Consider the following 12,946-nt stretch of genomic DNA (forward strand, 5'->3'; position numbering starts at 1 on the left):
TTGTTATATCTAATTTCGAAAAAGTTTTCGTTATCCATAGGATATGAAATGCTATTTGAATATTGATTGCATGCACTACATTTGTCCTTTGCAGAAATATTGAAGGGGATTATCGTTCGTTAAAATAATTTTATAGTTTAAAGTAATAATGGCAACAAAGTTGTACAGTTGAAAGTAATTTTAAGTTCCTCCAACTTTCATGTTTTGAAACTATTTTTGTATTTTATAACATAATTCTAACAATGTAATTCACGTTTTCATATTAAATCTTTTCTACTGCTAACTTTTAACGTATATAAAACTTATGGGGAAAAAAAACTTTTTAAAAAAATTGGAAAGTTTTAGAAATTCGTATGAATTTTATATACTTCATGTCTTGTTAAATTCTTATCTTAAAAGTAATTTGTAATTGATTTGGTTTCAGGACTCAGGGAAAATAAATCAAACTTGCTAAATTCATATATAAATTTATAAGAATTTTTTTTCATTTAAAAATTTTGCATATTTTTATTTTTATTGAAAAGTAATAATTTCATTTTAAATATATATTTATTTCATTAAAAATAGCAGAAATAGCTGTAATTTATTGTGAACAATTCAAATTTGATTTTGAGAAGTTCCTTAACATTTGATTTGATTGATTTGCATTTCATATAGTGTTCAACAACATCAATTTCATTAATATAAGTTTAATTCTTAACGCATATCGCAATATACATCCAATTTTGTTTGGCCCCTTAACCCCACTATCGGAAAATGCCTGCTGCCACCTCTATTTGAAAAACTGACAGTATTCGTCCTCTTGTTTTAAACCAAAAATGTTCAAAATTTGATCGAATTCGGTAGACCTCTTTAGCACAATATGCAAAAACTAAATACAAAGTCGAAATGAGTTTCACTCGTAATAAAATAAGCATTAAATCGATGGCTGAAAAAAATTCTTGGAAAAGATTTTAAATCAATCTCTTCAAAGATGGCGATCTTATTGAGGAGGATATCCGGATATTACTTGATGTTAAACTATGTAACGAATTTAAATGAATCCAAAAAATAATTCCCTACAACGTCGCCGCATCTTTCCGATTCATACAGAAATCCATCACCACAAGAGAAGATTCTTCCCATCCCAATGGATGGGAAATGGAGCGACAGAGATTATATAAAAAACAAAAGATATGTAATTGCTGATTTCTTTTGGATTGTTTATATTGATTCAAGAATCACTTATGACACATTAAAACCTATTCTCTTTCTGTAGATACTAAAATTAGTTTTACCATTCATTTCAAATAGAGTATAAATATTTTCTTCAGTATTAAAGAACCCGACAATAGATTTGGATTACGGATATTTTCCACGAATTAAGATGAAGTGCCGAAAGCAATTGAAGATATCAGCTGTAAAGCAGATCAGAATACTTACTCATTAGAGCGGAGATTCTAAGAAAATTCAAACAGTACACTCCCGATTATCTGCGTAATTGGGTGGCGCGGCCGCCGCGGATAACAAAAATCGCGGATAATCCGAAAAAAGCTAAAAACGGGTATAGCAAAAGAGAAAACAGTCATTCAAACTTTGAAAAATCGTTTTATGTACAATAAAACGTAAAATAAACAGCAGGAAATGTTTAACTAACGCTTAATATTTTAGTATATCACTCAAAACTAACCTAAAATGCATTTTGTTAATGAAAACAGAAAAGTGCTTTGTACTTAATAGAGGCGTCAAGGATACACAGAAAAATTAATACATATGTACTGTTTTAATACTGTAATGTATTATGTAATTATAAAAGCATAACTGTAAAACTACACCTTTTTGAAGAAATCAGTCATTTGTGTTTGCTACTTGCTTTGGAAGCATTTTCTCTTTGCTTGGAAGAAAAAAAAAAAAAAAAAAACTTTGTGAGGCAGGCGTGGATAACTCGCCCGCGGATAATCGGGAGTCTACTATACTTCCAAAATTGAATTATATTCAATTTTATGTATTCAACAGTAATAATAACCTACCAATCCAAAAAGTTTTAGAAAAAAACTTTTTACCTAATCTTTTGTTAATTAGTATAAACAAATAATTCAAAGTAGTTTTTCCAAAAATTCATTTTTAAAACAGGCTTACTAAAACATTATCAAACATCAGTTCGAAACTAGGCATACATTTAGTTTATTATTCCATCTGAAGTATGAACCAAAATGCAAGTGCAATGATAAGCAGTATAAAGTTATGCAACTTTTAAGCTTCGAAAAAAAAACCCCCAAAATTCCATAAAAGTCTATCATTTTATACTAAAACTATTGCAATCTATATGAATTTCGAATTATATCTAAACTTCTTTTTCTGATTAATAGATCAATAATGAAATATACCGATGGATATTCCAATCCGATCATTTGTACTTGATTGCGTTTGCTTGAAAAATGTCACTTTGAGCAAAACATTCTCTCAAATATTAAAAAATAAAATTATTAATTGTTTTTACAATTTTCCTTTTTTTTATATAAATGTCATTGAAAATCGAAAAATATTGCTTTAAATTTTATTAGTTAAACAAAAGCCTCCGAAGTGACAGAAACCTTAAAATGTTATGAAGTGGTGACTTGTGTTCCGTATTGTTTTCGACAAAATACTTGTTAGAATGCTCTTCAACCGCAATAATATGTTGAGCAGGACTTGTGAAACGCCAGGAAACTATTCAAGACATTTTGCAATGTGCATTGATCCATTTCATCTCCGAATAGGGATGCAAATTTTAGAAGATATAATCTATTTTCGTGTATCGAACATTAACTATATTATTGGAGAAACAGATATACAGTTCCCACCATTTTAAACACTGCGTCATTCCAAATACTTTATCTACAGAATTTTAAAGAGAAATTTTTAGTACTTTTTTTATTTCAAAGATCCCCGACTATATTAGTAAGACATTTCTATTTAAATAAGAATATTTAATTCAAATTTCTGATTTAAGAATTTAGCAATATGTTACATTACAATTCTTGCATTGTATTATTAAACGTATCAGTAAATTCTGATAACACGGGGGGCAAATTCTATTATAATTCAATTTCTGTTGAGTTGAAATTTTGAACCATTTCTGCATTAAATAGCCATGCTGATTTTTCAAAACTGTAGTTAGTTCTCTTCAACCAAGTTATGTTTTTTCTTTGAAATATTAACCTTTTAAGGCAATGACCTTTTTTAAAAAAATAATTAACATCAAATTCATCATTCCAGCAGTACTTATTATTTAATCCGCCCATTTCTTCAGTTTCTTGATCTCTTACGACAGATGTTTCCGCTTAATTATTTTAATAATTTAACCTTATAGCTTTAACCATTCCATCCCGCAAATAACATTACTATTAATATTATTATTATTATTTTAAGATTGAAGTATGTAAATACTTAACACTGAAACGATTATTTGTTAGAAGTATCTCCCCAAAGTTTTCGATGATATTAATCGTAAATATTAAATTTTTTTATCTCAAATTATTGAAAAGTATCTGAATTATTAAATTAATTAATAAATAAGAAATAAAACAGTTTGTTGCATCATACTCTATAAGATCTTTTTAAATCTATTTCAATATCAAAATTTTTTTATATATAATTGGTAAAACGAAAAACGATTTGTCATAGTTTAAATGGGATTTTGTGACGATCAAAAGTATGGGTGATTTCCTACTTTATCTCAAACTTGATTTCTTTTATTTATCTGTTTTCAGGGAAAAGATTGAAATAGGCACTTAATATCTCGTGCAATCTGCATGTGTCAAATCCAAGTGGGATTCAGAATGCTTGAAAACAGGTGTCAGTCTGTGTTTCTTAATGATGAGAAATAATCTTATCAAATTATCCCTATAAAAGAGAAAGATCTCAAATACCTTTCAATCAGTGACGATTTTCTGCAAGTAAGCACTTCTTTTTTTTATTCTTCTAATTTAAAAAAAAATTTGTCATCTTGTCAATAAATTATTTCGTTCTCTTTATTATGCATACCATTGCATTAACTTTTAAAATAAATATTTTGTGATAAATTATTTCTATATTTCAATTTATTAAAATTTTCCTGGCATATCATAAATATTTTACGAAGATTGATTGAAATCACATTAAAGTATTATTAAATGCGGAAATACAAAAAGTAAAGGGATTTACAAAAGTTTTCTTATATTAAAAAAAATATTTTTTAATAATTTTTTGTCTGATTTTTCTTGCAACTTTTAAATCAATGGTTGTATTCCTAAATGAATTAAATATTTGTTTGTTAATTATATTTTGCTCGAGAATCTTGGTGAAAAATTTTTCAAATTTGATTGATTAAATAATATAGTATTAATTGCATTAATATAAAGTAATGTATTGAAAATTGAAATACAAAATGTGGGTGAATCAAAGATTTAAATTCAGTGTTTAATTACTTTAAATAAAAATGAAAATCTAATGTCTACAATAATAAAGAAAACAGATTATTTTGTTTTGCATTCTATTGCAGTCAATTAACAACTTAATCAGAAAGGGAGGATTTTATAACTATTTAAACAGAAGGATTTAATTGTAAGAAATAATTTAAAGCCTAAATTTCAATTAGAATTACTTAATTAAAAAGATTTTTTCCTTCACTTCAAGCAAAAATGCAATAAATATTATTAATTATTGAATTAATTTAACTATTAAATTATTCAAAACAAATTTATAAAATTGAATTTTTAAATATACATCTAATCACTTTAATTTTAATTCAGCATTGAACTGCAGTTCGATCATGTTACAATAAATTATTTGCATTCCGATTATGATTTCGTATTCCATCATCCTATTTTAAGAATCCTAAATTTTTCTGGTCATGGAAATGCTTTTTACAGCTTTCACATGTTTAGTTTTCTGCTCACTCTAAAACTAAATGGCATTAAAAATATTTCCTTCTTGTATAAATAAATTTTAAAAAATGATTAATATTTGTTTGCTATGTAAACATGAAGTATTAAAAAAATAACGGTCACATTTGTTTAAACAACTACGTATTTTAATTGCCAAGGACTTCAAGATAAACTTAATTTTCGATATATAAACTTCCATTATCAGAATATTGTTTAATACGAATTGGATACATTTCAAATTCTCTTTCTTGATATGTCAAATTAAACACAAGCGTCTTGAATATTCAAAACAAAGCTTCACAACCAAGAAACAAACGAGTTGATTTGGGTGAAATACGAATAAATGAAATCTCGAGTCCTACTATTCTTTTCTCAATAAAGTTGTATATTTATTGAATGGTGTAGTACTTTTGGGAAAAGAAGAGAACTTTTGAAGGCGGAAAAAAAGGGAAAGGAGAATTTTCGTTATTGCTTGTAGTTGAATATTTTGGTAATATTTCATTTTACTGGTGGCAGTATTGTATATGGAGAGAGAGAGAGCTGGAATTCCTATTACTTGGTCATTTAAACATTGTCTTTTCTAGTAAATGGCAAACCATGTAAAATAAAGGAAATAAAGAGTTTGGTCACAAAGTATCGCACAATATACTAGCAGGCGCTAGACAGATGGAATTTCGTAGGTATAAGTATTGATCCTTTATCATGTCCTCAAAGTATCGTTTTCATTTAATGTCATCACCGGATGCACTATCGATGATCAACAAGAGGTAAAAGCATTCGTCTTGGCATGAAAGCATTCAGAATCTCCGAGCCAAAAGAAACTGCGATTTGTCAGGTCACGTATAAATTGAGGTAACAGACATTCTTTTGGAATAACAGAGAGGTGATTGACGTAACTTTTCTCGATCGCATTCACTATCCAAGAGCATAATCATTCATTCTTCGCGATGTAATTTACGAATCTAGAAACGACAGTCGCATGCAGGGAACATCGTGTCGCTCCAGAGCTGTTCAGAAGATTGACCAGGTGGTAGAGACATTCTTGCATGAACACGTCAAATTTTTAGGAAGGTCCTCAGTGACCGACACTCGACTTGACTGGAGCGCCGTGGGGCCACCGATAACTGGTGTGACAAGACTTTTGGAAATACGCAATTTGAAAAAATGTCAATATAAATTTTTTTGTTATTACCGTCGTTCTATAAAGGCATGAAGAAAGTAATTCAGTATCAAATATATAAAAATATTTTCATTTATATATAAAATAGATTCGTACGGTTTTCGCACATCGCGATATGCCCTATTGGAGCACATCAAAAAAAAAAAAAAAAGGTGAATCAACACAATATTTAGAATATGTCAACACTTTTTAGTATAGTCTTCTGCAATCTCCATCCTTAGTTTGAATTATTTTAATAACACCTTTTGAAAAATCTTAACACAGTTCTAGCTTTTCCCGGCATTGCTTTCAATTCATTCCGAATTTTTGTTGTAAACTTTCACATGGAGAAACGCAAACCCCAATTTCATTATCATGGCATTTTGTTAACACGTTCAGTGCTTGAGGATCGTCAGTGACCGCATTCAACTTGGTGACTGCGGAGCTGCGAGGGTCAAATTCATTCATTAAAACATGATTAAACATCTTAACATATCTGTTGCGGATAATATTTCAACCTTATATGATAATAAAATGAAAAATACTTCACGGCGCTAAAAACAAACCCCGAAAACCTCTTTCTCTCTCACATTGACACGCATGTGCGAGTAAGTGTCATGTAACGTAACAATGGTTTATTCATTTAGATTTTGAAATGTTTTTCATGTGGAAGAGATGACTTATTTCTCTTCAATATCAAAAGTATTTTTATAAATAATTAATCAAAATTTTTTTTTGAATATTTACAGGTTTCTCAATATGCTAAGACTCATCTTTGCGGCTTTTTTTCTTCTTGGTAAGTAACTTCGTTTAATCGATGTGCATCTAATATTTATGAATAGCTAGATCGGTTCTTTTTAATAAATGGACTTGAATGAGTTGCATTGCATCTACAAATGGATGAGTCACTTTATAATTGCTCATGCATCATTGTTTTGGCATAGGAAGGTAAAAATGTTCACTCAGTTTTCTTTCTATTCGATCGACTTTCAAATAGAAAACAGAAAAGAGTGTTTTTGCTGTGTTTCACTTACTTTAAAAAGGATAAACTCCAATACAAGTTCATGAATAGACTGCATGCATAAATTATAGTAATATCAGTATTTGTTTTCTGTCAGTTAGAAGCTAATTAAGTTGAAGAGATCCCGTGCTGATAATGAAATTTATTTATAGCATATATTATTTATTTATGAGTTATTGCGCTCATATGCACACAAAATGATGTTTCATCTCGTGGGCGATAGTTTCTTTTCATTTATATAGAAGATGCAAGGTGTCCTGAAATAGAATGACGATTTTCAAAAATGCATTACAGGAATACGGTTGAGGTAAAAAAATCAATTCTTGCAGCAAATTCATGTGACAGGGCATAAAATTTTCCTCCAACAGTCTTTGGTTTTTATTTAAAAAGTTATCGATAGATAGTGGTGCAAGCTCCTTTTATCGTTCTTCCCGCATAAAAATGATAAGAAATAGAGAGCTGAACAGCAGAAAAAGTTTCAAAAATGATGTATTCGCTGGAGGAAACATGTTTGCAAATGAATTGCTGGATGCCATACATGATTGAACTCTATATGATGAGATATATATACATTCGATAGATCGTTAGTGGTATCGACGCCGACATGCTACACTTGGCTGCAGTAGGTGTGCCTCCCTTCCCTAATACCTTATCTCAGTGGTCATTCTTTATTTTAAAATAAATGAACAGGGCCGAGTTATTGCGATCACTCTGCTAGTATTTGTCGGATTTGCAGAAATCCTTTCCTTGTGACGTGCTATTTCGGTTACTTTTGGAATGATTTTTTTATACATGGTAAAAAATCCACTGATTTTCCAATTATATTTGTACAAACCAATATTTCTATTCTGGGATTTCTTCTTTTATTTTAAACTTTTGAAGTCTGCTCAAATGTATGACTCACCCAGTATATTCATGAAGGCTTGATTATTTTTCTATTATTATCTGTTAAATATTTACTATATTAAAACAAAACTCTAAATCTTAACTGCAATGCATTCCAAGAAATATTTTCCTGACCTTTTAAGATAAATGATGAAAAAAGTAATACATTTTTATATGATAAAAAAATATTTTTTACTTGCAGCTAATGCTCGATTTAAAGAAAACCTACTCAGAACCAATGTAATACATGAACTTTTATTTCAGAAATGACATTTTTTTATGAGGTTCATTGGAAATGAATGACATTTTTAACGATATATTTATGTTCTGTCAACATTTGTTTTTATGCAACTGCATGGTTGCTACGTTTTACTTCTTTAAAAAAATGATTTTCAAACATGCAGTTATTTAGTATTTCGAGCTGCTGCTGAGTAGCATTTCAAAGAGGATACTTCCATTTTTTATGGTGAATAATTTAACCAGGTTTTAAAAGTGTAAAGCTTTATTTAGGATTTAAATTTTTTTGTCCATTTAATACTTCTAAGTGGCTTGCAAATGTATATAAAGCAGCTGGAATAATTTTGTTCGTTGCGCTACCTTTCATTTCGCACATTCAAAATTGCTTCTATTTGTATCTAGAGTCTAGAAATTTTTAAGGATTAGGCATCTAAAATTCTCATTTGAAAATCTCTTTTCATTGCATGACTACTTTAAATCTGAAATGTACAAAAAGAGAAAATGCAGAAATGAGTGATTGTTAACTCTATGAATGAATACAAATGAGTACCGCTTGTGCACAGAAACACGTGACAGATAAATTTAAGTGACTTTTTTTCGCGCAATTCACTTTTGTTGGATTTTTCACGTGCTTTAAAATGAAACTAAATGGGCATTGTGGGAATTCGTATGCGATATTTGAAATGCCTATTTCAATGATGTGATTTTAAATCACAGTTTCAGAGCACTTCTTCTAACCTGCAAAGTATATGCATATATATAAAAAAGTCACCGATTACCAATAAATTGGAATGCATAGAGAACCGTTTATTTTTAAAACCGGCGAAGGACGAGATGAGGGCTGAAACTTTATATTCCCCACCCTTCTAATGTTAAAAAATAAAGGTCAGGATTTTGGTCTGATTTTGGAATCTAAGATTATTCTGAGTGTTCTATCAACAACCTGCATGCTCCAATCTTTTTTAAAAAGTCAATAAAAAAATCTTTTGGAATTTCTCGGATGAATGAAAAAGATGCATGTTTCACTTAAAATGTATTTCATGTCAATTGCTTAAAGCAATATTTAGAAAATGAAGCAGCAATATTTGAAGGGTATGAATTAAAATCAAGAATATTGGAAATGAACTCCGATGGTTTTTTTTAAAAAATTGAACAAAATTACATGTTGAAATGGCCATATTAAAATAAGCTTCTTTTCACAAATATTGGACCCTCAGATAAAAACAATACGAATGCAGATTTAAAAGAAAAAAAGCAAATCTGAAGACAAATAGTATTATCACCATTTATATAAAATTAGCTGTTTTCATTTCGCAAAAAAATAAATTTCTATCGAAAAAAATATAGTTTGATACCAAAATGTGAAAAAGGTACGATTTCTTTTTCTCATATAAGAACTTTAAGTAATAAATTTCCACGCATCAGAAATTTCTTCCAATAAAAGATTACTTTATTTTTCCGAAAATGCTCCGCAATACGATGTTATCATGGATAATTGGAAAAAGTCTTGATAATACAGATATTCACTTTGAATGCTGATTCCGTTGAGAACTTGGATCTAGATTGTATAAATTTCCTCTCATAATTCCTCATAATGTATCCATTTTCTCTCTTATTTCAATTGATCATTTCTCTTCCTTGCAGGCGTGACCTTTGCAGCCAACTCAGCCAATCAATACGTCGACAATGTGTTACAATCATCTCTTCGGCAAGAGCTTCTCTCTGGAAATTTACTTCCTGCGCAGTTACCCGATTTCAGAGTGCTTTTGAGTCTTACCAAGTATCGTAAAGGCCAAACAGAAGTCGATTTCACATTCGGCAATGTCACTGGCCTGGATAAAATCAAGAGGAAAGGGGACTGCTCTGGACCACGGAACTACAAGGGAGAGATCAGCATCAACTGCACTCTGAGCTTGTATCCTCTGCAATCTGCTCACAGAACACTCGTCAGGAACTCCACCTACACCAGTGTTGGTCAAGTGCAAGCAGTGATCACAGAAGTACTTGTTGATCTGAAAATTGTTGGAAGGCCTCAGAATTATCTCGGTCTCTTAAAGAACTTCACTGTGGGTAATTTGAATACTCTTACTCCAGTATTTTCGAACATTCCTGCCTACATAAGAGGCGATCTACCGTATCTTCAGAAGGCTTACCAAACGCATGTATTGGGCAATTTGTATGGGATCTTTAGTCAAAGATACGCCGATGCTTTCCGTCGAGCTATTGCTTTTAAACCCATGCCACGACAATAAATGATTGGAAAACTTTGAAAAGGACTCATGTTTCGATGGATAAATTTCTTTTTTTAGAAGTAACTAATTTTTTTAAATTTTTCATTTTCTAACATGTGCTGTACTGAAACGTAATTAGAAAAATAGAAATTTTTCACAATAAAAAAAAAATTATTCAAGCATAATATTTGTCTATTTTCTTAAGAGTGATTATTATTTCTGAATTTTCTGCATTGAAGAAATGGTTCGTTCTCATAAAGTAAGTCAAATCAGACCTGTTACGTTTGATGCGTTAATGGAGTTGGGAAGAGTGCGCCACAGAATGTTTTTTTCATTATTCAGATTTGCAACGAAAGCCGCATATTAAAGACATCTGATAAAATGTAAATCGATGATTAAAGTTTAAAAAGTTAGCTTTAGAGGAACGCCACAGAAATACGAGATATTTTATCTGCACCTATCTTCACTTGTTTATCCTTCAGTTATTAGCAATTTAAGTAATTTTTAAATTGTTATGCGATTGTATGAGTTAAAATGACGAAATAAGAAAACACTCCTTTCAAAGATAAATAAAATAAATCTTCTCTCTTTTTTGAAATCTCTTTACAAAAATCTCATATTGGTTCACAGTCGAAGTTTAATTTCTAAATTAAAGCCAATTTGGCGAAAAATTCCAACGGTTATTTTGACAATATATCATCCAATAATAATAAAAAAATACTAAGCGGGAAAAAAAAGAAATATGTACAAAACATGGCTTAGCTACAAGACATCTTTGAGAGTTTGTAGATAAGGAAGAAGAACAGTAATTGACCACTTTGTGGCCAATTACCTCGTGGAGAATGTCAGTTTGACAAATCGGTCAATGCAAGGATGGACAATGCTCAAGATAGCAGTCGGCCACAACAAATCCTGTCGATGCTGCTACGTTCAGTGGTGGCGGGGTGGTCGGCTGTACGCAAGAAGAAGAAAGCTACAAGATATCTGTATAATGTGCATATTACATATGCAAGGTATTATCGTAATTACCAAATAAAAAAAGCACAGCCTGATTGCAATTCCTCTTTCTTAAAGAATGAAAAGGGTCTATGCTTCTAATGCTCCTATTTTCTCGAAAATAATGCAAAAACGTGACTTCCCATTGGGTTCTCTTAAAATCAATCGTATTTAACACATAAGAATTGTATCTCATGTCCTTGTAATTAAAATTCTTATAAAACTTGAGGAATTTCAATGGGTCGGTTTCATCTTCGATATTTCATGCATCGAAATCCAGTTAGAACAGGAATAAAAGTAATTCTCCCCCATGCGGTTTTTGCGCATCTATAACAACGGGGCTCTTTATCCTGGCTCGGTCCACAGCGAACACAATCATGTTTTGATATATGAGAGGACGATTTCGAAATGTTGCTCATGTAATAGAATGTCTCATGTATGTACCGATATTTTTCGTGTTTTAAATATGACTACTTGTAAGCGAACAGTATGAGATCTTACCGTATTTTTAAAGCGATTTACTATTAACTGGCGTCATAGAAAGTACGATTTTTTTTCCTTTTTCTCATTCTCCTTTCACTTTCAGAGTGGGGATTTGAAAATAATTTTTAATATGTAATTAATTTTTTAGCTTTTTTTTAAAAAATGCTATGTTATTAACCTGTGTTTTAGGTATCAAGTATTTAATAAATAAACCGTTCTTACAAATAATGTACTCAAAAAAAATCGGCACGATGTTCGACACTCTTTATAAGGCTCTCACACTTTACTTTCTCACACTTTATAAGGCTCTCTCATATACGCTTTTTACTTTATCATGTACGAAGAATAGAGAAAGTTCGAATCAGAAGATTCGAATGTGAGATTTTGATGAATCTAAACATTTTAGACCTCTCTGAGTTTGAAAAACACATTTTTGGAAAATGTCTGTCTGTCTGTGACAAAGATACCACAAAAACGATTCGAGGTTGAATGACGAAATGTGGAATACGGGATTTATATCAAATTTGTAGTTTTCTATTAAATTTTGAACAAACTCAGTTCAGAGGAAGTCTGTCTGTCCGGCTGTTTGAATATAAATAAGCATGATATCTATAAACAAAAGAGCCAGATAGAAAAATTTAGGTGCACAGATTTATTATCTATAGTGTAGACTCAAATTTTGAGCCAAAGTAACAAGTGGTTGACCATCTGTCTGTCTGTACTTCCAGAGGTATATAAACGCGATAACGGAATGACTTAAGTCTGTAAAATCTGATCCGTGATTTTGTGACCACATGTACAGTTTTGATTCGAATTTCGATTTCAATCGGTTGGGAAGAACGTGTCAAACACAAAATTCGATTTCAGAATACTATTAACTGCATGTCAGTCATGAATCATCAAAAAAACTCGCCAAGGATCACGTGATAGGATCAAATGACGTTTGGTACATGGTCTTAACACCCAATTTATATAATGGTGACACATTTTGTGCAAACTCCATCCCGATGTAGTCTATCTGTCCGGTTGATCCAATGAAAGTTAACAT

At 30.6% G+C, this 12,946-nt stretch overlaps 1 protein-coding gene across 2 annotated transcripts; it reads left to right on the forward strand.

Moving 5' to 3' along the window:
- The first annotated feature begins 3,825 nt into the window (after positions 1 to 3,825).
- Positions 3,826 to 10,604, forward strand: LOC129975836 (uncharacterized). Of its 2 annotated transcripts, none has more exons than XM_056089073.1 (3): positions 3,826 to 3,917; positions 6,795 to 6,841; positions 9,833 to 10,604. In XM_056089073.1, the coding sequence occupies exons 2-3, from the start codon at positions 6,805 to 6,807 to the stop codon at positions 10,438 to 10,440; spliced, it is 645 nt and encodes a 214-aa protein (XP_055945048.1). In that variant the 5' UTR covers positions 3,826 to 3,917; positions 6,795 to 6,804; the 3' UTR covers positions 10,441 to 10,604. The 2 variants fall into 2 exon arrangements, with proteins under 2 accessions (XP_055945048.1, XP_055945047.1); XM_056089072.1 differs by lacking the exon at positions 3,826 to 3,917 and adding an exon at positions 5,488 to 5,566.
- The last annotated feature ends 2,342 nt before the right edge of the window (positions 10,605 to 12,946 follow it).

Source organism: Argiope bruennichi, chromosome 7 (assembly GCF_947563725.1).
Source record: "Argiope bruennichi chromosome 7, qqArgBrue1.1, whole genome shotgun sequence".
In the NCBI taxonomy this organism is placed as follows: Eukaryota; Metazoa; Arthropoda; class Arachnida; order Araneae; family Araneidae; genus Argiope; species Argiope bruennichi.